The sequence below is a fragment of the Narcine bancroftii genome, chromosome 8 (genome assembly GCF_036971445.1).
Source record: "Narcine bancroftii isolate sNarBan1 chromosome 8, sNarBan1.hap1, whole genome shotgun sequence".
NCBI lineage: Eukaryota > Metazoa > Chordata > Chondrichthyes > Torpediniformes > Narcinidae > Narcine > Narcine bancroftii.
Window position 1 is genome coordinate 68,826,013 of NC_091476.1, and position 21,272 is coordinate 68,847,284.

At 53.5% G+C, this 21,272-nt stretch overlaps 1 protein-coding gene across 13 annotated transcripts in view; it reads left to right on the top strand.

The window, feature by feature from the left end:
• The window catches only part of sipa1 (signal-induced proliferation-associated 1), a 159,035-nt gene that overhangs the window by 73,273 nt on the left and 64,490 nt on the right, over positions 1–21,272 (top strand). For 4 of the 13 annotated variants that reach the window (XM_069893988.1, XM_069893991.1, XM_069893992.1 and 1 more), the window contains exon 2: positions 18,135–19,470. In XM_069893988.1, the coding sequence (XP_069750089.1) occupies positions 18,483–19,470 (988 nt within the window). In that variant the 5' untranslated portion in view covers positions 18,135–18,482. Of the gene's footprint in view, positions 1–5,509; positions 5,715–6,104; positions 6,515–18,134; positions 19,471–21,272 lie in introns of those variants that run through there. The other 9 variants (XR_011343174.1, XM_069893985.1, XM_069893994.1 and 6 more) reach the window with 7 other exon arrangements.

The window sequence follows — 21,272 nt, forward strand, 5'->3', positions numbered from 1 at the left end:
TCCATCACTCTTCCTGTCATACAGACACACACATACACACACACACACACACACACACACACCCTCCCAAGGAGGTGGGTTGTGTTGATGGAGAAGAAGGGGACATTTACACCTCTCCTCCTCCCCCCATCTTCAACCTCACTGACCCTGGACATTTCTCTAGAGTTAGGTAGCGGGGCTGTGTATCAGGGATCTGATGGAGGCTACACAGCTGGGACTGGGCCTTGCCGTTGTGCTGGACTTACCTTGAGCACGTGTTTTATCTGGGTGGGTGGTGGGGGGAGAGAATGGGAGCAATCACTATGGCAAGGTAGCTCAGGCTGGGCAAAGCCAGCGATGGAAGCCAGCCCAGAGGATAGGAGGAAGTCCTCAAGGGCATTGTAGCCGCGGCACATTTGTTTTCCCTTAGGTGAAGGGAGAGGGGAGAGGCAAACGGCATGATGTCCTCCCTGCTTGGCAAACTGCGGCCTACATCAGCCAGCGCTTGTCACCATTGCTTGCCAGCTGGGTCAGAGGTCACAGGCCCTCTGGGCCCACAGCCAGCAGGCCCCACCTACCCCCTTTGGTGATCTGGTTACCAGCCCCCAGATCAGGCCGTTCTCCAAGGGGCCTGATCCCTTCCATTGACCAGCCTGGCAGCGCCGGGCCTCGAGACAGGCAGAGAGAGGCTCCCCTGTCCCAGGACAAGGAGGTTGACCAGTGTCCAGACCAGAGGAGCCTTGGCCTTCTGTGCCAGTGCTGGAGAGGGGGGGAATAATGTTCCCATGAAGCACCCGGGGCACTTCTTCTAGCGGAGATGTGATCTATGTGAGTCGTCTTTTACCGTGGTGTGGGGGGGGGAGGGGCAGAAGAGCACGGGGCCTTACTTTAATGTATTTAAAAGCCTGTTTGTATCACAGTGCGCCACACAGCTGCCCCTTGTTGACCCACCCATGCCCCTGTCCCTTCTCACCATCCCAGTTTTGTTCCCCAGTGTTGATTTAGTCCATAGAACATTCTAGCACAGCATAGGCTCTTCGGCCCACGATGTTCTGCCGACCCATATAAACATACTCAATAATCTATCTAAATCTTCCCAACATAACCCTCTATTTTTCTTTCGAGTATGTGTCCTGACTACTCCAGCCTCCAGCACCATCCCCTGGCAAGGGATTCCAGGCACCCACAACTCTCTGTGTCAATAACTTCCCCCTAAACTTCAATACCGACATCCCCCGTACTTGTGCCTTTTGAGCGAGGTTTTGATTTTGAGGAAGGAGAAGCAGTCACACACACATGCTCTCTCTCTCTCTCTCTCTCTCTCTCTTCTCTCTCCTCTCTCTCTCTCTCTCTTCCCCCCTCTCTCTCTCTGTCTCCCTCTCTCTCCCCTCTCTCTCTCTTGCCCCCTCTCTCCCTTTCTCTGTCTCTCTCCCCCTCTCTCCCTCCCCACTCTCTCCCCCCTCTCTCTCTCCCCCTCTCTCTCCCTCTCTCTCTCCCCCTCTCTCTCTCCCCCCTCTCTGTCTCCCTCTCTCTGCCCCCCTCTCTCCCTTTCTCTCTCTATCTCTCTCTCCCCCTCACTCTCTCACCCCTCTCTCTCCCCCTCTCTCTGTCCCCTTTCTCTCTCTCTGTCTCACTCTCTCTCCCCTGTCTCTCCCTCTCTGCCCCCTCTCTCCCTTTCTCTCTCTCTATCTCTCTCCCCCTCACTCTCTTCCCCCCTCTCTCCCCCTCTCTCCTTCTCTGTCCCCCCTTCTCCCTCTCTCCCTCCCTCTGTCCCTCTCTCTCTCTCTCTCTCTCTCTTCCCCCCTCTCTCTCTCTGTCTCTCTCTCTCTTCCCTCTCTCTCTCTTGCCCCCTCTCTCCCTTTCTCTGTCTCTCTCCCCCCTCTCTCCCCCTCTCTCCCCCTCTCTCCCCCCCCACTCCCCCTCTCTCTCTCTCCCCCTCTCTCCCTCTCTCTCCCCCTCTCTCCCTCTCTCTCCCCCTCTGTCTCTCTCTCTCCCCCTCTCTGTCTCCCTCTCTCTCCCCCCGTCTCTCTCTCTCTGTGCCCCCCTCTCTCCCTTTCTCTCTCTATCTCTCTCTCCCCCTCACTCTCTCCCCCCTCTCTCTCCCCCTCTCTCCCTCTCTCTCCCCCTCTGTCTCTCTCTCTCCCCCTCTCTGTCTCCCTCTCTCTCCCCCGTCTCTCTATCTCTCTCTCCCCCTCACTCTCTCCCCCCCTCTCTCCCCCTCTCTCCCTCTCTCTGTCCCCCTTTCTCTCTCTCTCTGTCTCACTCTCTCACCCTGTCTCTCTCTCTATGCCCCCTCTCTCCCTTTCTCTCTCTCTCTCTCTCTCCCCCTCACTCTCTTCCCCCCTCTCTCCTCCTCTCTCCTTCTCTCTGTACCCCCCTCTCTCCCTCTCTCCCCTCTCTCTCTCTCTCTCTCTCTCTCTCTCTTTTTCTCCCCCTCTCCCTCCCTCCCTCCCTGGTGTTTTCCTCTGATTGTTGGACCTGTTCATCCATTCCCTATGCCCTCAGCCGTGGATGTGTATCGAGTAGATGTGTCCACGCTCTCTTCCCATCAGATGTTTTGAAACCCCAGATTATATTTTTGATTAATATAACCCTCCCCCATCCCCCTCCCCATTTCCAATAACCTTCCCCACTGCCTGCCGTCGGGGGTGAATAGGATCACTCTACTCGGTGTGCACCCATTTTGATTTTTTAGACTTACAGTGTGGTAACAGGCCCTTCCGGCCTATGAGCCCATTCCACCCCATTGCACCCAATTGACCTACAACCCCCAGTACATTTTGAAGGGTTGGAGGAAACCAGACCCCCCAGGAAAACCAACGCAGAACATACAAATAAACAACGGGGGATTCGAAACCTGGTCCTGATTGCTGGTGCCGTAACAGCATTGCACTGACCTCTACGCTGCCCTTCGAGAGAGGAGAGGGGAAACAAAAAGGCGTTATTGGGACCCCCCCCCCCCACATTGTCTCCTCTCTCCGGCATCGCATGTCGCTTCACCGAGGCTGCCAGAGCTCCTGATCCAACTGGCGCATCCTACTTCGTAGCCGAATCTCACACCAACATCACCGCCACTCTCTGCCGTCCCTGGTCTCCGCAGCCGCTCCGTAAGTGGCCGTCGAGGGGGTGGGTTACCTCAGGCCCCCCTGTTCTCTCTCTCCCTCTCTCTCTCTCTCTCTCTTGTAATTGGTCTCTCCCACCAATAGAAACAACACCTCCCTCTTGTGGGTCAGCCCTGACCCTCCCCACCCCACCACCCCCTCTCATTCACCAACCTGGCCGGGTGAGGGCTGGTGTTGGGGCTCCTTCTCCTGTGTTCCAGCCAGCTGCTTCTCTGGGATCAGCCCTTCTCCTGTCTGGACCACTCTCTCCATTCCCCCCTGACAGTCTGGACCATTGCCTTCAGGTGTCGGAGGACTGGGGACGGTTTGAAGCCCCAAGCTTATTAAAGATTCTTTTATTGTCCTGTAATTAAACAGGAAATGCCGCATAAGCGATTGCAGCTGGCGGCTGTGCCAGAGGGCCTGGGAGGGTGTGTGCAGGAAGACCTGGGAGGGCTTGTGCATGAATCACAGAAGGTTGGTTTGCAGGTGCAGCTGGGTAATAAGAAGGCAGATGGAACTGTGGTCTTCATTGCTGGAGGGGTTGAATTTGGGAGCAGGTGGTTGTGCTGCAACTGGACAAGGTCCTGGTGAGGACGCATCTGGAGAACTGCGGGCAGATCTGGTCTCCTGACTCGAGGAATGAGAGGGTCAACTTATGACAATGATTGACTGGACTGGACTCGCTGGAATTTAGAAGAATGAAAGGGAATCTTATAGAAAAGTGTAAAATTAAAAAAGGTGTAGATAAGATACAGATAGGTACATTGTTCCCTTTGGTGGGGGAGACCAGAACTAGGGGACACAGCCTCAAGATTGAGGACAGAGATGAGGAGGAACTGCTTTTCCCAGAGGGTGGGGAATCTGTGGAATTTGCTGCCCTTCAAAGCAGTGGAGGTGACCTCAGTAAATAGATTTAAGACGAGGCTGGGTAGATTTTTACATAGTTTGGGGGGGGTGGGGAATGAAGGGACATGGGGGAAAAAGGCAAGTGGGTGGAGATGAGCTGATCGTCAGATTAGCCATGATATCATTGAACGGTGGGACAGGCTTGATGGGCCGAATGGCCAACTCCTGCCTCTGTTTCTGATGTTCTGATGACACCATAGTCAGTTATAAGTCAGACAAAGAAACATTAGGGCTGCTTGTCACCTCTTGCAGGAAGAAAGAGAATCAAATGGGAATATTAATAGCTGAAACAGGCTTGGACCTTCAGGTGGAAAATTTAAAATATTTTAGACATACAGCACAGTAACCGGCCCTTGAGATCATGTCGCCCAATCACACCAATTAACCTACAAACCCATATGTTGGGAGGTTGGGAGGAAACCCACGCAGTCACGGGGAGGACGTACAGACTCCTTTTAGACAGCGCGAGTTTCAAACCTGGGGTCGCTGGCGCTGTAACATCCATCTGCTAACTGTGCTGACCAAGCCTTTAAGTCTTTTATTTTAAAAAAAGCAATCAGAAAAGAACCAGGCAGGTCCAGGCAGCACCCGCAGAGAGAGAAAAATGGTCCACGTTTTAGATGGAAGACACTTTGTTGGAACAGAAATGCGGACTGTTCCTCCCTCCACGGCCACAGACTGACCTGCTGGTTGTTACTTGGGTTTTGAAGTCTTCCCCCTATGGCCGAGGTTTCCCCAAGTGGCAGGGTTGAGCAAGCAGGCAGAGAATGGCCAGCATTTCATCAGGGACTTTCACGAATGCAGGGGCAATTTGCAGGGTCTAATCTGGCATCTGATGGATACGGGGGTGCAATTTGTAGGGAAGAGCAAATGTTTCCCAGGGCTGGATCGGCAAACACCAGAGGACGTCTGTACAAAGTGAAGGGAGGGAAGTTTAGGGGTAAGTTTTTGTTACATAGAGAGTTGCGGGGGCCTGGAATGCCTCATCGGGGGTGGTGGTGGAGGCTGGAACATTTAAGAGACAGACACATGGATGAAAGAAAAATAGAGGGTTATGGGGCAGGGAGGTTTTCGTATTTTTTATAGGTCAGCACAACATTGAGGGCCGAAGGGCTAGCACTGTTCTATGTCCCATCAGATGCTAATTTTAAAACTCCATTCCCCACCATGTCCTCATTTTACTGCCCACCTCCCCTCTGCTCTGATGGAGGGTTCCGGCCTGAACCGTTGACTGATAAAAAAAAAACATTTTTTTTCCCTCCCTTTCCCCTCCCCCCCCAATTCTTGTTGCTTGACCTACTGCGTTTTGGCTCCGATTTCCCGCACCCGCCTTCTCTCCCTGCGCCCTCCACCTCCCAGGCCGTACCGGGACCAGCCTGGAGCCCTCTGTGCCCTGCAGAAGGTGCAGAGGTAAAGGAGTGAGGGGTGGGGGTGGTGCAGGCGGGAGGGGAGAGAGTCTCGAGCGCGTCCGCAAGGAGCTGGCTGTCAAGCAGCTGTAAGAGGAAGTGGGTTTTTTTTCCGCACTGAAATCCGATTACCGACAACCACCAATTACGCAAACCGGTGAGGCCGTCTCCTGTCCCTAGCGAGTTCCACTCCTCTGGTGTCAGACGGGTTAGTACCTGTGGAAACTCACAGCAAGGTAGGGCCCTGGAGCTGAACCTCTCGGACCAGTGGACGTGCAGCGAATGAGAGGCAGGAAGTGCTTTTGGGAATCGGTGAGGCGTACGTGTAGAGAGCATAGATTCTTTAAAAAGAAAATTGCACATCCAAACGGCCGAATCATTGTGGGAGCTTTAGATAAAGGCTGCGGCCTGCTCCTGGGTTAAACACCTTGGTTAACGGGAGCTGGAAGACTCTCCCAGCTCAGGGCGTGGTGGAGAGGGCAGGACTGAGATGAGAATTAAGCATGCTGAGAGAAGAGGGAGTGAGGGGGGTGATGCCCTGATTTGGATGTTAGAATGAATGGGATAGGGAGTGGGAGAGATTGGAGAGAGGAAACAAGCGCTAGGGGGCATGTGCACGAGATGAGGGGAGGGGGGAGATGTTTCGGGGAGGCGTCGGGGTACACGGAGAGTAGTGGAGGCCGGGGGTCGTACAATGGGGAATATTTAAAGGACTCTTTGATTGTGGAAATGAGCGATTTGTAAAAACACATTTCCTCTGCCTTTAAATTGCTCCATCAAAGGAGGATTGGTTGATCTAGGGGTGCAGGGAGGCAGGGGGTGGTGTCAGATGCGAAGCCCTGCGAAAGAGGATTGCCGCTGAATGTGGCCCCAAAGGTGGGGGGGGTCCTGATGTCGCCGCCAGGCCGTGACCCGGGACCGCGAATTGTACGTGGCACAGGAGATCCCAAGGTCTCTTGCCTGGATCTCTGCCAGCTCTTCCGTCACCACTTTCCCTTCCCAGCGCGCTGCTACATCTCTCGCCTCCGCCCCCCCACCTCAGCTTCGGAAGCTGGGTCACGAGCCACTCCCGCATAAAAGCACCGCACGATCCGCAATTTTCAGTCGTCAGTCTGAAAGGTAAATTCAGCTTTATTTCTCGGAACGATTACATATAGTGTGAGGGGCGCAGGGTAGGGAAGGGGTTAGGCTGTGGAGTAGGTTTGTATAGCACAATAAGGTGGGCCGAAGGGCCTGCACTATGAAGTGGGAGGGAGTAGCTGTCCTGGAGGGGTCAACCAGGGGCGCGGAATTGGCGGTGGGTTGCCTTTGTCCACCACTGGCCCCGCAGTGGGGGTGGGGGGGGATTGTGGGGATGCTCCTTTCCCGGACACCTCCTCTGGAGCGATGTGGTGGGGGGTCGAGGGGCAGCGGGCTGAAAGATAGGGGCGGCTGAGAGGAGCCATATAGTCCTGCGCTCTGCATTTTGCTATGATGCTGAATTGGCCTCGGGCGGGGGTGGGCGGGGGAGGTGGGGAAGGGGTTGCATTTTATTGCCGGGGTAAGGTGTGGTGAGACAGGATTCCCGGCCTCTCCTGCCTCCATTCTGCTCTCTAACTGCAGGTTTCCCCTCTTTGGCAGTGCCCCTGCACCCTTTAATTCGAGTCAAGGCGCTCTGATCTCCCCTCTCCTTCCCCAGTTAAACCTTATTGAATTCGACCTTGGCTTCACTGGACAAGCCAGGGAGCAGCAGTAGATAATTGTCGCTCAGACTGGAGGCCTGTGATAGATTGTCATCTAGATTACATTCCAGAATAAATAAACAACGCAGGACAAAAATAGGGGGCGGTGCCTGTCATTCGGTGTCCGTTCGGGAATCTGACGGGCGGGGGGAAGAAGCTTCCCTTGTGCCGCTGGGTGCTCATCTTCAGGCTCCTGTACCTCCTTCCCCGATGGCAGCCGAGTGAAGAGGGCATGGCCTGGGTGTTGGGGGTCCTTGAGGATAGACCAATGGTTCGCAACCTTTTTCTTTCCACTCCCATCCCACTTTAAGTATTACCTCTACCATCCGGGCTCTGTGATTAGCTTAAGGTGGGGTGTGGGTAGGTTTGAAACCACTGTTTTAATCATCTCTCATGGACTCGTTATGTGCAGGGTTTCAGAGCTCCCGAAGGAAATGGGCCAACGACAATTTTTCTCAAGCCAAATATTTCAGTAACAATTGGGTCTCGAGCAGTGGTTCTCAACCTTCCCTTCCCACCTGCATCCCCCTCTTACTAATCAAGGAGCACCGATGCCAGAGGGATTACTTAAAGGGGGATGTGAGTGGAAAAAGGTTGAGAACCACTGGGGGAGAGGCTGCTTCTTGAGACCCCTGCCTCTTGTCAATGCTCTCGATGGAGTGGAGCCTGGGGCCTGTGATGTCGCAGGCCAAGTTAACAACCCCCCTGGAGTTTTATTCTTGTCCTGAGCGTCTCCGTACCAGGCAGTGATGCAACCCACCAGAATGCTCTCTGCGGTACCTCCTGTGGACGTTCACGAGAATCTTTGGCGACATCCCGAACCGTCTCACCAAATGAAATCTCCGTGTTGGCATTGGCACGGAGGCTGCAGAACAGATCCTCGGAGAAGTTGACACACAGGAATTTGAGGTTCTCGACCCTCTCCACTGCTGACCCCTTGTTGAGAACTGGGTTCTGTTCCCCAGATTTCTTCCTGAAGTCCACAATCAACTCCTTGGTTTTGCTAACATTGAACGCAAGGTTCTACCTTCTACCTGTCTCTCCACCTTTCACAACTTCTGCCCATTACCCTCTAACCTCTGTGACCCTCCCCCAGTTTCCTTCTCCCCTTTCAGTCATGGCCCCCAATGCCACATTGACTGACCATCTCTTCTTGCTGAGTTCCTCCAGCTAAACCTTGCTGCTTCAAGTTTCCATCCCTCTGGTCTTTGACCTCCCTCTCTTCGCCAGAGCAAGCTTTTTTTTCTTCTTCGCTCTTTCTCCGGGATATGGGCCCCATGCGCAGGCTGAACCTGTATTTAGTTGCCCATCCCTTTGGGGTCCCGTACAGTGCCAGCCAACTGGGTTCGAATCTGACCACTGCCCATAGGGAGTTTGGACGTTCTCTCCCCCCAACCGAGGTGCCCCGGTTTCCTCCCACCCTTCAAAATGTCTGGGGCTTGGGCAGCACAGGCTGGGGTGTTGGAATGGCCTGTTACCGTGCTGTATGCCTAAATTAAAAAAAATAATCCCTTTTGAGAAGATGGTTGGTACGAGCTCAGAGGACCCCAAAACCCAGCAACAATAGATATTCACCAAGACAAATGGTTACTTAAACAAAAGTTGCTTTTAATTATCTTTAAATATGAAAACAGAATTAAACTTTAACTTATCACTATTAACTTAACTAACCTAACTTAACCCCCTTCTAATTCTAAGGTTATTGGCAGAAGATTATTGTGAGGCACGTTGGCCTGTCCCTTGGAAAGGGACAAGCTAGATTTCCCCCAGCGACAGCCGAGAGGAGGAACAAGACGGTTGCTCCTTTACTCAGGAGCCCGTCAGGTTTCCCTAGTAGAGGGGGACGGGTCAGACGTTGTCCCTGGGCCTTGGAAAGTGACCCGAGGTGGGAGGAACAGAATCCAGATGAGGGACAAGTGGAAGAACTCAGAGTCCATAGTGGGTAAAGAGTGTGGATGAACAGAGGGACCTTGGGGTCCAAATTCATACACGCCTCAAGGTCACCACACAGGATAGTCAAGGCCTGTGGGACGCTGGGTTTCATTGAGGATTGAGTTCAGGAGTTGAGAGGTCATGTTGCAACTCTACAAATCTCTGGTGAGCCCACAGGTTTAAAAAAAATTAGACATATTGCATTGTAACAGGCCAATCGGCCCTTCGAGTCCATGCCGCCTAATTCACGCCCCATTAAACTTCATCCTGTTATGTTTTTGAAGGGCGGGAGGAAGTATGAGCCCCGCCCCCCCCCCCCCCCCCCCACCATGGAGAAAACTCACAGAGACATGGGGCGAATGCACAAACGCCTTACGTTTAGTGCGCGCGGGATTTGAACCCAGGTCCGGCCCCGATCACTGGCGCTGTAAAGGCATCGCGCAACTCTCGTGCTGCCTGAGAGTATTGTGTTCAGTTCCAGTCATGGCATTGCAGGAAGGATGTGGAAGCCATGGAGAGGGGGCAGAGGAGACTCACCAGGATGTTGCCTAAATTGGAGAACGCGCCTTATGAGGCAAGGTCAGCAGAGCCGGGAATTTTCCCTTTGGAGCGAAGAAGGATGAGAGGGGACTTAATAGAGGTTGACAAGGATATGGGAGGCATAGACAGTGTGGGCAGCCAGTATGTGGGGCTCACAATAATCACGTAGACACGATGGACGTGATTATTGTGATTTATTTAATTACCAACAACCTGAGCATTACTGATGCACGAATCAGAAAGGTCCCGGGTCCAAGAGCAAGAGGGGGTAAGTCTGGGCAGTCCATACATCTCTACAAATACCTGTTTCCCAGGGCAGGATCAGCAAACACCAGAGGATGTCTGTTCAAAGAGTCGTGGGGGCCTGGAGCGCCTTTCCTGGGGGTGGTGGTGGAGGCTGGAACAATGGGGGTATTTAAGAGACTCTTAAGCCCCTTTTCACACTTGCGTCCCAGTAAGTCAGCCATTCAGTGTCCTGCGATAGGAATGGGGGTTCGGCCTTTCACACTTGACCACCCCTAACCAGGACACTGAAAGCTTTCACCCTTGCAAGGGTCTATCCCCGGCGTTTGGTCTGTTCTACCTTGAATCAGAAGGGCCTGCCCATTTCAACGCAGACGCCAGGATCGTACTCGGGGAGGGGCACTTTAAAGGCCGGTTGGCATTCGATTCCTGGGGCCACTGGCAAGTGTGAAAGGGGCTTTGAACAGACGCACGGATGACAGAAAAATAAAGGGCTACAGGGCAAGGAGGGTTTAGTGCTTTTTTTAAGGAATATATGGGCCAGAACAATCTTGAGGACCGAAGTGCTGTACTGTTCTATGTTCTCTAACCGATATTTCGGGCCTGAATCCTTCTTCAAGGTGTGAGTGAAAGGCAGGCAAGGGGCCTGTATTAAAAGGCTGGTGAGAAGGGAAGGGTAGGCGGGGGTGGGAGCGAAAGGTATTGTAGACGTCCTAGATGGAATGGAGATTGATGGCGCTGGCTGAGATCACAGCCCTCTGGAGATTTTTCCTGTCCTGAGCATTGCCAGAATGCTCTCCACGGTACTACCTGTAGAAGTTTCTGAAAGTCTTCGAATCTCCTCAAACTCTTCAGAAAGTATCTTCTTCATAACTGCATCAACATGGAGGCTCCAGAAAAGATCCCCGGAGACGATGACCCCAGGAATTTGAAGTTCTTGACCCTCTCCACTGCTGGCCGCTTGATGACCATTTATGTCCTCAAAGTGCCTCCCAACTGTGAAAACCAGTGGCCATGTAACTGTCTTGGTTCTTAACCGTCTCTGTCTGCGGGGATCCGCAACCAAGATGGTGGCGCCTATGATTGGCAGTGCCAACGAGGGGTTGCAGACTCCAGGGAACTGGCACAGGGTGCCAAAAAAAAAACAGGGATGTCACCCCCCACTCCCGTTTGAGGAGAAGCAGAGGTGACCCATGGGGCAGTGACCACCGCAGCGGGGGGCTCTGAGGCTGAATTAGCGCAAGAGGCGGGCTGCAGTCAAACTGGCGGCAAACGGGTTCAAAACTGGCTGGAGGGGGTGCCAGGGTTCGGAACCAGGATGTGGGGGTGGTGGGGGGGATCACTGGAGGCTTCCCAATCGCACCAGGGAGTGCACCTGGAGCTCAGGCCGCCGGCGCTTCAACCCAAAGGCTGTAGGAGTGCTGGAGGTAAATCCATGGGCCCCGGGAGGACTCTCTTTTGCCTCTCTTATCCCTGGTGGAAAAGGGTGCTGGCAATTGTTGCTGACGGCAAATCTCTGCCTGCCTTAAGGTAGACTAACATTTTCTGTTGTATTACGTGTCAATAAAATAATTTCTAATTTTAACAAAAAGTGTTGTCATACTGCACGGTAACAGGCCATTCGGCTCACGAGCCCGTGCTGCCCAATTTACACCTTGTTAACCCGACCTGCGTTTCAAATGGTGGGAGGAAACCAGAGCCCTCCCCTCACCCCTGGGGAGAAACTCCTCATCACAGATGGCATGGGATTCGAACCCCAGATCGGATCACCGGCGCTGTGAAGGCATCACACCAACCGCACCTGCCCTAAATGCTCTCAACAGTTTGCTGAGGCCAAATTCACCAGACAGGGAAATGAGTCGGCAGGAGAAGAATGACTTGGTTTTGGGGGAAACGGAAAGCTATTTTGTAAGGGAGAAATCGGAGATGAACTAAAATATTGCCCAGGAAAATATACACCTGAGGACCAGACCTGGAGGCCTCGATGCGGTCACAAAGAAGACCCAGCAGTGGCCAGACTTGGTGAGGTGTCTGAGTCACCGAAGACTCTCAGAAGCTTCCGCAGGTGATACCGTGGGGAGCATTCTGGCTGAATGTGGAGGCACCAACTCTCAGGGCCAGAACTCTCAGGGTCAGAATCCAGAGGGCCGCTAACCCGTCCTGCAGCATCACGGGGCACCAGACTTCACTCCATCGATGCCTCAAAAAAGCAGCGTCTATCCTCAAAGATGCCCCCACCACCCAGGCTGTGCCCTCTTCACTCTGCTACCATCGGGGAGGCTGAAGACAAACACAGGGACAGCACCTTCCCCTCCACCATCAGATTAATAGTAAGATGGTTTTGAATGTTTGCACTGTGATGCTGCAAATTTTCTGGCTTATTCTTGGCAATAAATCCTGATTCTAAAGGTATTGGCTTTGGAGAGGGTACAGAGAAGGGATGGCGGGGGTTGGCCCATGAGGAGAGATTGAGTTCTCTGGGGCTGTGCTCGCTGGAATTTAGGTGGAGATCTGATAGAAATATACACAATTACGAAAGGCATCAATAGGTCATAAATTAGATCAGCCATGATCGTATTGAATGGCGGAGCAGGCTCAATGGGCCATTTTTGGCCTACTCCTGTTCCTACTTCCTATGTTCTTAATAACAATCAGAGCTCAGATTTATTGTCACGGTACCCACACGGTGTCATATCGAACCCTAAGGTTTCCGAGAGATTATGTAAATTGTCACGTAAGGAGGAAGGGTTAATCATGGTCAATCAGTGCAGACTTGTTGCCTACTCAGCGAGGGTGGATGATTTGGGGAGGGAAGGTTTGGGAGGGTGTTTCATAAAGCCCAAGGTGATCGAACGAGGTCATGTTCCAAGGGAGAATGGCCAATTAGACACATGTGGGTTCAGTAGCAAATGGAGTGTTGACCGTCATTGCTGGAGGAATTGGATTCAGCAGCAGGGAGGCCACGCTGCAGCCAGACAAGGTCCTGGCGAGGCCACGTCTGAAGGGCTGCAGGCAGTTCTGGTCTCCTGCCTGGTGGAAGGATAAATTGGCTTTCGAGGCGGTGCAGGGTGGGGGGGGGAGGGTTAGCAGGTGGATTCCAGAGGGTTGGCCTACGAGAGGAGTGATTGAGTTGCCTGGAACCGTACTTGATGGAATTTAGGAGAATGGGGGGGGGGGGGGAAGTATCTTATAGAAAAGGCAGAGATATGGTAGATGTTGCTCCCATTGGTGTGGGAGACCAGAACTACGGGACATAGCCTCAAGATTCAGGGTCATAGGAGATGAGGAGGAACCGCTCTGGGTGAATCTGTGGACATCCTCTGCCCATTGAAGCAGCAGAGGTGGCCTCAATAAATATGTTTACATGGCAGGGGAATTAATGGATGGGGGGGAAGAGACAGGTAGGTGGACAGGAGCCCGTCATCAGATCAACCACTGAATGCCGGAGCAGGTCCCGACTCCTCTCCTATTTCTAAAGAATCCACGTTGCTGAAGATCCAACTGCGCTGGGTAGGTCACGTCTCCAGAATGGAGGATCATCGCCTTCCCAAGATCGTGTTATATGGCGAGCTCTCCACTGGCCACCGAGACAGAGGTGCACCAAAGAAGAGGTTCAAGGACTGCCTAAAGAAATCTCTTGGTGCCTGCCACATTGACCACCGCCAGTGGGCTGATATCGCCTCAAACCGTGCATCTTGGCGCCTCACAGTTCGGCGGGCAGCAACCTCCTTTGAAGAAGACCGCAGAGCCCACCTCACTGACAAAAGACAAAGGAGGAAAAATCTAACACCCAACCCCAACCAACCAATTTTCCCTTGCAATCACTGCAACCGTGTCTGCCTATCCTGCATCGGACTTGTCAGCCACAAACGAGCCTGCAGCTGACGTGGACATTACCCCTCCATAAATCTTCGTCCGCGAAGCCAAGCCAAAGAAGAAAGAAAGAAGGATGATGAAAATAAACACGTGGGTAAACATTGTCAAAATTAAAATTTAGAAAGGGGGGGGATAAATTGTCAAGTCCACTTTTGAACAGGATGGCCGGCTGTTAAGAGACTCAGGAGGAACTTACTGAAGAACTTTGCAATTCTGCAATCCTTCCTGGGACAGAGATGTTGCAAATATGGAAGATTTTGGTAATCTCATTTGAAAGGGGAAGTTAAGACAAACTAAGATGGTTTGACTCCAGCGGCAAACAAGTAACACTGGACATGTTTCCCACCCCCCGCAAAAAATGGTTTGCTTCCTGAAAACAATTGGGTGATCATGATAGATCTCTTCAAACTGAATGTATAGATCACTTCAGATTTTCTGGGCCATGTAGGAAGGTGGAGAAACGTTAAATTAAGGATCTCACCAGTTTAATTGCATAATAGTGCCGTCGCATTGCGCGGGTTCAACTGACCACGTTTTGCCACTGATTTTCATCTTGCGCTCAGCCTCCCACATCAGGGTCCAATGGTAGGCGGCTGGCGTTGACGGATTCCAGTCACCCCCAATGTCGCTTTTTCATGGTCGCCGTGCTGTTCGTCACCGACTGAGCCGAGATCAGCAGGGAAGGCGCCCGAGGGTGAAGGTGTTGCACTATGTGGTCTTGCGTGCACAATGTTAATCAGCTGGATGCCATTTGTAATGCACAGCATCTGGATGTGTGAGCTGCTTTTATAGCCTGTCTGCACCTATCCTGACTAAACATGCCTAGGGCCTCAGACAATATTTGCATAGCACCTGCACCAAATGTTTGCTTGGACTCACCAAAACAGCTTGCTTTGTGGGCAATATACTAGTTGACTTAGGACAGGAATTCATATACATTATTGTCATCTTGCACACACAACATCACACAGAACCCTGAAATTCCAAGGGATCATGTAGAAAGGAAGCGATTAATCGGGGTCAATCAGCATGGACTTGTTGAGGACGGTGCCTACCTAACGAGGGTGAATGGTTTGGGGAGGGAACAAGGAGGATTGGGGGCTGTGATTTGGTTAGGGTGTTTGACAAGGCCCCATGTGAGCATGGAATCGCCCAAGGGAGAGGGGGAAATGTTGGTTCAGTAGCAGAAGTGAAGGGTGGTCTCTGGGTGTTTTGTATTTGTGCGGTCTTCACCAGTGAGGTTCTGCAGGGCACTGCATCCAGGCCCTAAGGACAGAACCACATGTAGGGGGCATGAGGAGGAAGATTTCGAATCAGAATTTATTGTTGTGAAATTCGTTGCTTTGCGGCAGTGTTAAAGGGGTGTCCGGCGAGGGGTAGCGCCTCTGATGGGGGAAGGGGGTTTGCCGCACCCTCTTCCACCATTGATCCCCCCACCTGACGCTTGGCTCTCACCTGTGGCTCCAAGCTGCTGCGGCACAGGCAGCAGCCATCAACCCCCCCATCCCACGGTGAACAGTCTAAACCGGGCGAGGGTCTCCGGCCCTCAGCGAGGGAGGGGATCCGCCCATCCCAGCGTGTGAAGCCTGGTCCCCGGCAGTGGATGGTCTGATGGTCATGAAGGTAGGCCCAGTGGGCGCGGTGGAGCGCTGAGAGCGGGGCAAGGCGCTTGGACGTCCTGGTCATCGGCTGCAGCAACGGCCAGCAGTAACGGTTGCCTGTGCACTGGATCAAGGTCTCCTTTGCCGAGAGAGAGTGGGATCGCCCCTTAAAACTCAATTGTGCACTGGGTTCTGTGGTGTGATTCTTCTTCGAACCGAAGGAAGGCCAATATAAATATTGGTATTTAATAATAAGTAAAACTGGTGCAAAGGAACAGAAAATGAGGCCTTGTCTGTGGTTCATTGTCCATTCAGGAACCTGATGGCCGTGGGGAAGAAGCTGTCCTTGTGCCGCTGGGCACTCGTCTTCAGGCTCCTGGCGGTGGTGGGGGGTCCTTGAGGATCGAGACTGCTTTCTGAAGACCCCGCCTCTTATAAGGACACTCGATGGAGTGAAGACTGGTGCCCGTGTTGGTACCAGGACAGTTCTCCAGCCATTTCCTGTCCTGTGCTTCGGGTTAATCGAGGCTGGCGTTTCCCACAGGATCTCTAGAGAGACCGTCTTGGCCGACTGCATGGGGCGGGGATAATAGACAATAGACAATAGGAGCTGGAGTAGGCCATTTGGCCCATCGGGCCAGCACGAATGAGCTGTACCTTTGGTCGTTCGGCCTTCTCCCTGCCTGTGGGGAGAAGCTGCTCCTCGGGCTGGTGGTGCTGGCTCTGATCCTCCTGGATCTCTTCCCCCCCCCCCCACCCTCCCAACCCACCGATGGGAGCAGCTGCAAGATGCTGTGTGAGGGGGCGGAGAGGGGGTCCTCAATGATTTTGCGCGCCCTCTTCAGACAAAAATCCCAGTAGATCATGACAATAGGGGGTGGGGGAAACTCCAGTGATCCTCTCTGCTGGTCTTGTGGTCCTGTGGACTGACCTCCGATCCATTTCTCTGCAGCGACCATACCCACCCTGTGATGCTGCCAGCCAGGACACTCTCGATAGGGCTCCTGTAGAAGGTTGACATAACAGTGGCCAGTGGCCCTGCCCGGACTGTTTACCTTTCATATGTCTGTATGTGTACTATGTCTGGTTGTGTGTCTGCATGTTTTACACCGAGGTTTGAAGAACACTGTTTTGTTGCTTTGTACTTGGGCAATCGGATGATTAAATAAACTTGAACATGAATGAATGGCCCCCAGCCCTTGATCCTTCTCCACCAATCCCCCCTGCTCACCGGCACCTTCCCCTGTGGCCGCAGGAGTGCCTCACTTGCATATCTGTGGGACTGACCTACGGCATCCGGTCCTTCCGCTATGGCCCTTTCCACGTCGGAGAGGCTGGGCGCAGGCTAGGAGATCACTTCGCTGCGCTCCATCCGCCCCGATGACAGGGACTGCCCAGCGGCCGACCACTTCAGTTCTGTGTCACACTCCCATGGTCACGTGCCCGTCCATGTCCCACCAAGATCAGGAACAACACCTTATTGTCTGTCTGGGCCCCACTCTCTGGCCAGACGGTATCAGCATCGACTTCCCCAGTTTCTGCTAACCTGCACTTCTCTTCCCCCCACCACTCCCTCTCCCCCTTCCCACATTGGTAGATGCCGGATAAGCGTATTTTCTGGTTGCTTGAGAGCCTAACTAAAACACCTCCATTACGAATAAAAGACAAAAATACGATACTGTCCGTACACTGAACAAACTTCACTTGCACGAATATATAAACCTTAAAGCATTTTAGTTTATTTTCAGTGAAGGGAGAAGTGGGAGGAGGGGGGTAGTGGTTTGGGGAGTGGGGTGAAGGGGCTGGAGAGGGGTAAGGGGAGGGAGGGGAAAAGGGGGAAGGGAGAGTGGAAAAGGGAGGGGAATGGTGAAGGGGAGAGGGGGAAGGGGAGGGAGGGGAAGAGGTGAAGGTGAGGGAGAGAGGGAAGGAGAGGAGTGAGGGAGGAAAAGGAAGGGGGAGACGAGTGAAAGGAGAAGGGGCAAGAGGGGGAAGGAAGGGGGTGAGGGTGGGATAGTAGGGGGAAGATGGGGGAAGATGAAATGGGGTAGCTCTCAAACACCTTTGAATAGCTCTTCCCCCTCAAGGTACTTTCTTTTTAAGTTCCCTCATACACAACGTCTTGGCCTGCTCCCAAACTTGCATCCAAATCACTCAGCAGTCAATTCCGTTAAAAAGGTTACTCAGAACAGGAAGGTGAGGCTGTAGCAGCCAAACTTAGCAGCCCCACTGCTCTCAATATAGTTCCAAGGCTCCTGGGAACATATTGTGTCCAGTGGTCCCATGACACCAGCTACTGGATTTGTTTGCAGAAAAAGATCTTACTCTGGTCTCCCTGCCTTGAGAGTCTGTAGCATCAGTGTAGAGAGAGCTTCCCTCTGTGTCTGACCCCGGGAGTGTGTGACAGGACAGTGCGGAGGGAGGTTCACTCTGTGTCTGACTCCAGGAATGTGTGATGGGACGGTGCAGAGGGAGCTTCACCCTGTGTCTGACCCCGGGGGTGTGTGACGGGATGGTGCGGAGGGAGCTTCACTTTGTGTCTGACCCCGGGAGTGTGTGACGGGATGCTGCGGAGGGAGGTTCACTCTGTGTCTGACCCCGTAAGTGTGTGCCAAAACGGTGCGGTGGGAGCTTCACTCTGTGTCTGACCCCGGGGGTGTGTGACGGGACGGTGCGAAGGGAGCTTCACTCTGTGTCTGATCCCAGGGGTGTGTGATGGAACGAAGCGGAGGGAACTTCACCCTGTGTCTGACCCCGGGAATGTGTGATGGGATGGTGCGAAGGGATGTGCTGTCTCTGACCATCTCCCTTCTCTTTTTGTTATTGCAGCCATCCCTCTGGTTGATGTTCAGCTATACAGACACTCTCTTCGGGCTGGTGTGCAGGTTTGAGAACTGCTGGAGATCCTGAGGTGGGATAGTAGTCGAGACATTTGAAAAGCGGACCTCTGCTGGGCGTGGACCCTCGGAGTTTGACCCTACTGCACTCCAGGGGCGATGCTGCCCGGCCCCCGGAAGGTTTTCTGACACCTGGGATGAAGGGAGACTGGGGACCCTGCACTGAGTGGCGAGATCTTGCCCTCTTTGAGATGTCCTGGACCTTCCAACTCGCCGGTCACCGGTATCTGGGCCCTTGACGGTTCGGAGCTGGGGACCTTTCTGTTCTCAGAGGGGGGACATGCAGTCGGATGACTTCTTCTTCCGCAAGTTCAAGAGGAGCAACCCCCGACCTTTGCTCTCGGCAGTGACCTTTGAACCCAAAGCGGCCCGGCCGGCCCCCGAGCCGAGCGGGACCACAGTGAGGGCCAGAATCCTGGAATGGCCACCCCAGCGGGAGGTGACGGAGGACGGAGGGGCGAGGGGAGAGGGGAGGGCGGTGGCCCAGCCAGTGGTGGGTACCCGGGAGGAGGGGAGTGAGGAGAAGACCCGCAGCCCAGCCCTTCAGCACAGTGACAGCGAGGCTGGCGTGGCGGAGGTGGAGGCTGCGGCGCCGGGGCTCCCCACAGTCGGGACACCGCCAGCCTTTAGTCGGGAGTGCAGCAGTGACTCCTCCACCGAGAGGGGCCGGGAAGGTGAGCTCTCTTTGCCCTGCTCAGAGTCCGCCAGTGACCCCCGCTTCCGGGACCCCTACCTGCTCCTGGGGCTGCCCGAGAGCCCCACGCCGGAGGCTTGCCGCCGGTTCCGCACACAGTGGAGTGACCCCGAAAGCCCGCGGTCACCCGTGGCGGCGCCCAGCCAGGAGGAAGGTGCCGGCGCCCGCCAGAGGGCCCGGGGCCTGGCCCACTATGATGTGCAGAGCATCCTCTTCGACCTGCGCCAGGCTGTCTCCAGCCGGGACAGCGCCGGCCGCCGCAAGAACATCATCACCGGGGCATCTGCTGCCTCCCAGCTCCCGGCGCATGTCCCCGCCCAGGGCAGGGCTCCGCCGCCAGGTCCTGGCTGGGAGCTCAGCCAAGGAGAAGGCAGTCCACTCGTCCTGAGCTGCCCGCACTTCCGCAATGAGGTAGGGGGTGAAGGGGAGCAGCAGTGCTCCAGCCAGTGCCCCAGTGCCGCAGTGTCGGTGATGGAAGAACCACGTCAGAGCCACCTCTCCCGCACTGCCACCTACTTCATCGAGCACGCAGATCTTGGTGCCAGCTACTACCGCAAATACTTCAGCGGCAAAGGTAAGAGGATATCCAGGACCCTGCGCCTACCTCTGCAGGTGATTTGATGTCCCCAGCAGCGGCGAGACGGAGGCCTTGGGCCAATCCCGGGGGCATGTGCAAGTTAGTGTAATGTATAGCGCAGCGCTCTTACAACGCCAGCCAGCAGGGGTTTGAATCCGGCACTGACTGTAAGGAGTTTGTACCTTGAATTGACTGTGGTTGAGTGGAGAGCATGGGGAGAAGAGTCCTTGTCATGGTTCATCCCCAGCAGCAGCTCTGATTGGCTGCTCCTGGAGGTGAGCATAGAGATAGGCATTCAGAACTTGCTGGAAGACCATCAACTCGGAGAAGTCTGCCCAGAACCTGTTGGTCTTTTCAGCATGCGGGAGATGCCGGTGAGGGCATGCTGCCGACTGGCATCGCTCCCAGCTGCAGGAGGACGCACTGAGGCTTGGCGCAGCCAGCGGAAGAGGTCTAGAGTTCTCCCATTACCGGGCACTGAGGGGCTGAAACTGAGAGGAAACCCTCAACCAACAGAGGAGGTGGGGAGGGGGGAAGAAATAACAGGGTGTCCCAGTGGTGTGTTACGAGCCCAGTGGACCCCAAAACTCAGCAGCAATAGAAATGCACCACTACAAAGAGTAATTTAAACAAAAGTTGCTTTTAATTATCTTTGAACATGAAAACAGAATCAATTGACTCACTTAACACCCCCCCCCCTTCTAATTCTAAGTGCAGGTGTGTGTAATGTGTGTGTAAGTTCAGCAAAGTTCTTTGGTTCACAGTCCAGTCTCATTGGTTGCAGGTAATTCTTGAACTGTGCACAGAAGTTCATCAGCCTTTGGTGCTTAACAGGCAAATGGTCACCACTCAGGAGGGTTCTTAATGGTTTTCAGAGAGAGAGAGAGTTTTTCTTGTTCCAGGACAGCCACAACTGATTCCTTTTTAATCAGCCACTCCAGTGACTTGCTGATGAAACTTGCCCCCTTCAGGGTTCTCCCGATGATCACCTCTTTCTTTCAGGTCACCACAGAGTTCCTTTCTGTTTCTCCTCTTCCAAGGAAAACACCAGACAGCCAGTCCTCTCCTTTGACCAGGCCATCTTCCAAAGCTTGCCAGCTTGTCCCTCTGGAGAGTCTGTGTCTCTCCTCTCTCTCTCACTCCCTCCCACTCTGAGAGCAAAGCTTGTTCTGCCTCTGCCGGCAAAGATCTGCTGCTCTTCCAGACAGCAAGACCTGTTTTCCAGACAAAGCTGCTGCTGTATGCTGCTACATTTTGTTGCCTTTTGCAAATAACAATCCATCATGAGTCTGTGAGCACTGAAAAACTCCTGCAAAAATTCTGTATTTTAAAGTGTTTGTGCTCGAACAAATCTTTCCCAATTTATCTCCCAAACACCTCTATATACTCTGTCACAGGTGGAAACTGGGTAAATATACATGAATGAAATGATGTGCAGGGATGGGAATGTATGGGTGCAAAGCTCAGGGTGCAAAGAGACCTGGAACAGCGTTCTCTTTGCAAAGAATTTACTGCGAATCAAGTCTTAAAAAGAAGTATGCAGAGAGGTGCTGACCTTAGAGAGGATTCACAGGAGGTATGCGGGCAACACAAAGATTGGAGGCGTTGTGGACAGAGGAAAATTTTTGTGGAGGGATCGGGAGTGTCTGGTAAAATGGGCTGCAAGATGGCTGATGAAGTTTAATGCGGACAAGTGTGAGGCATTGCATTTTGGAAGGACCAACCATGGTCTGACATGCTTGATAGATAGTAGGGGACTAAGGGGGATGGGGAGCGGTGGATCTGGGAATACAGACACA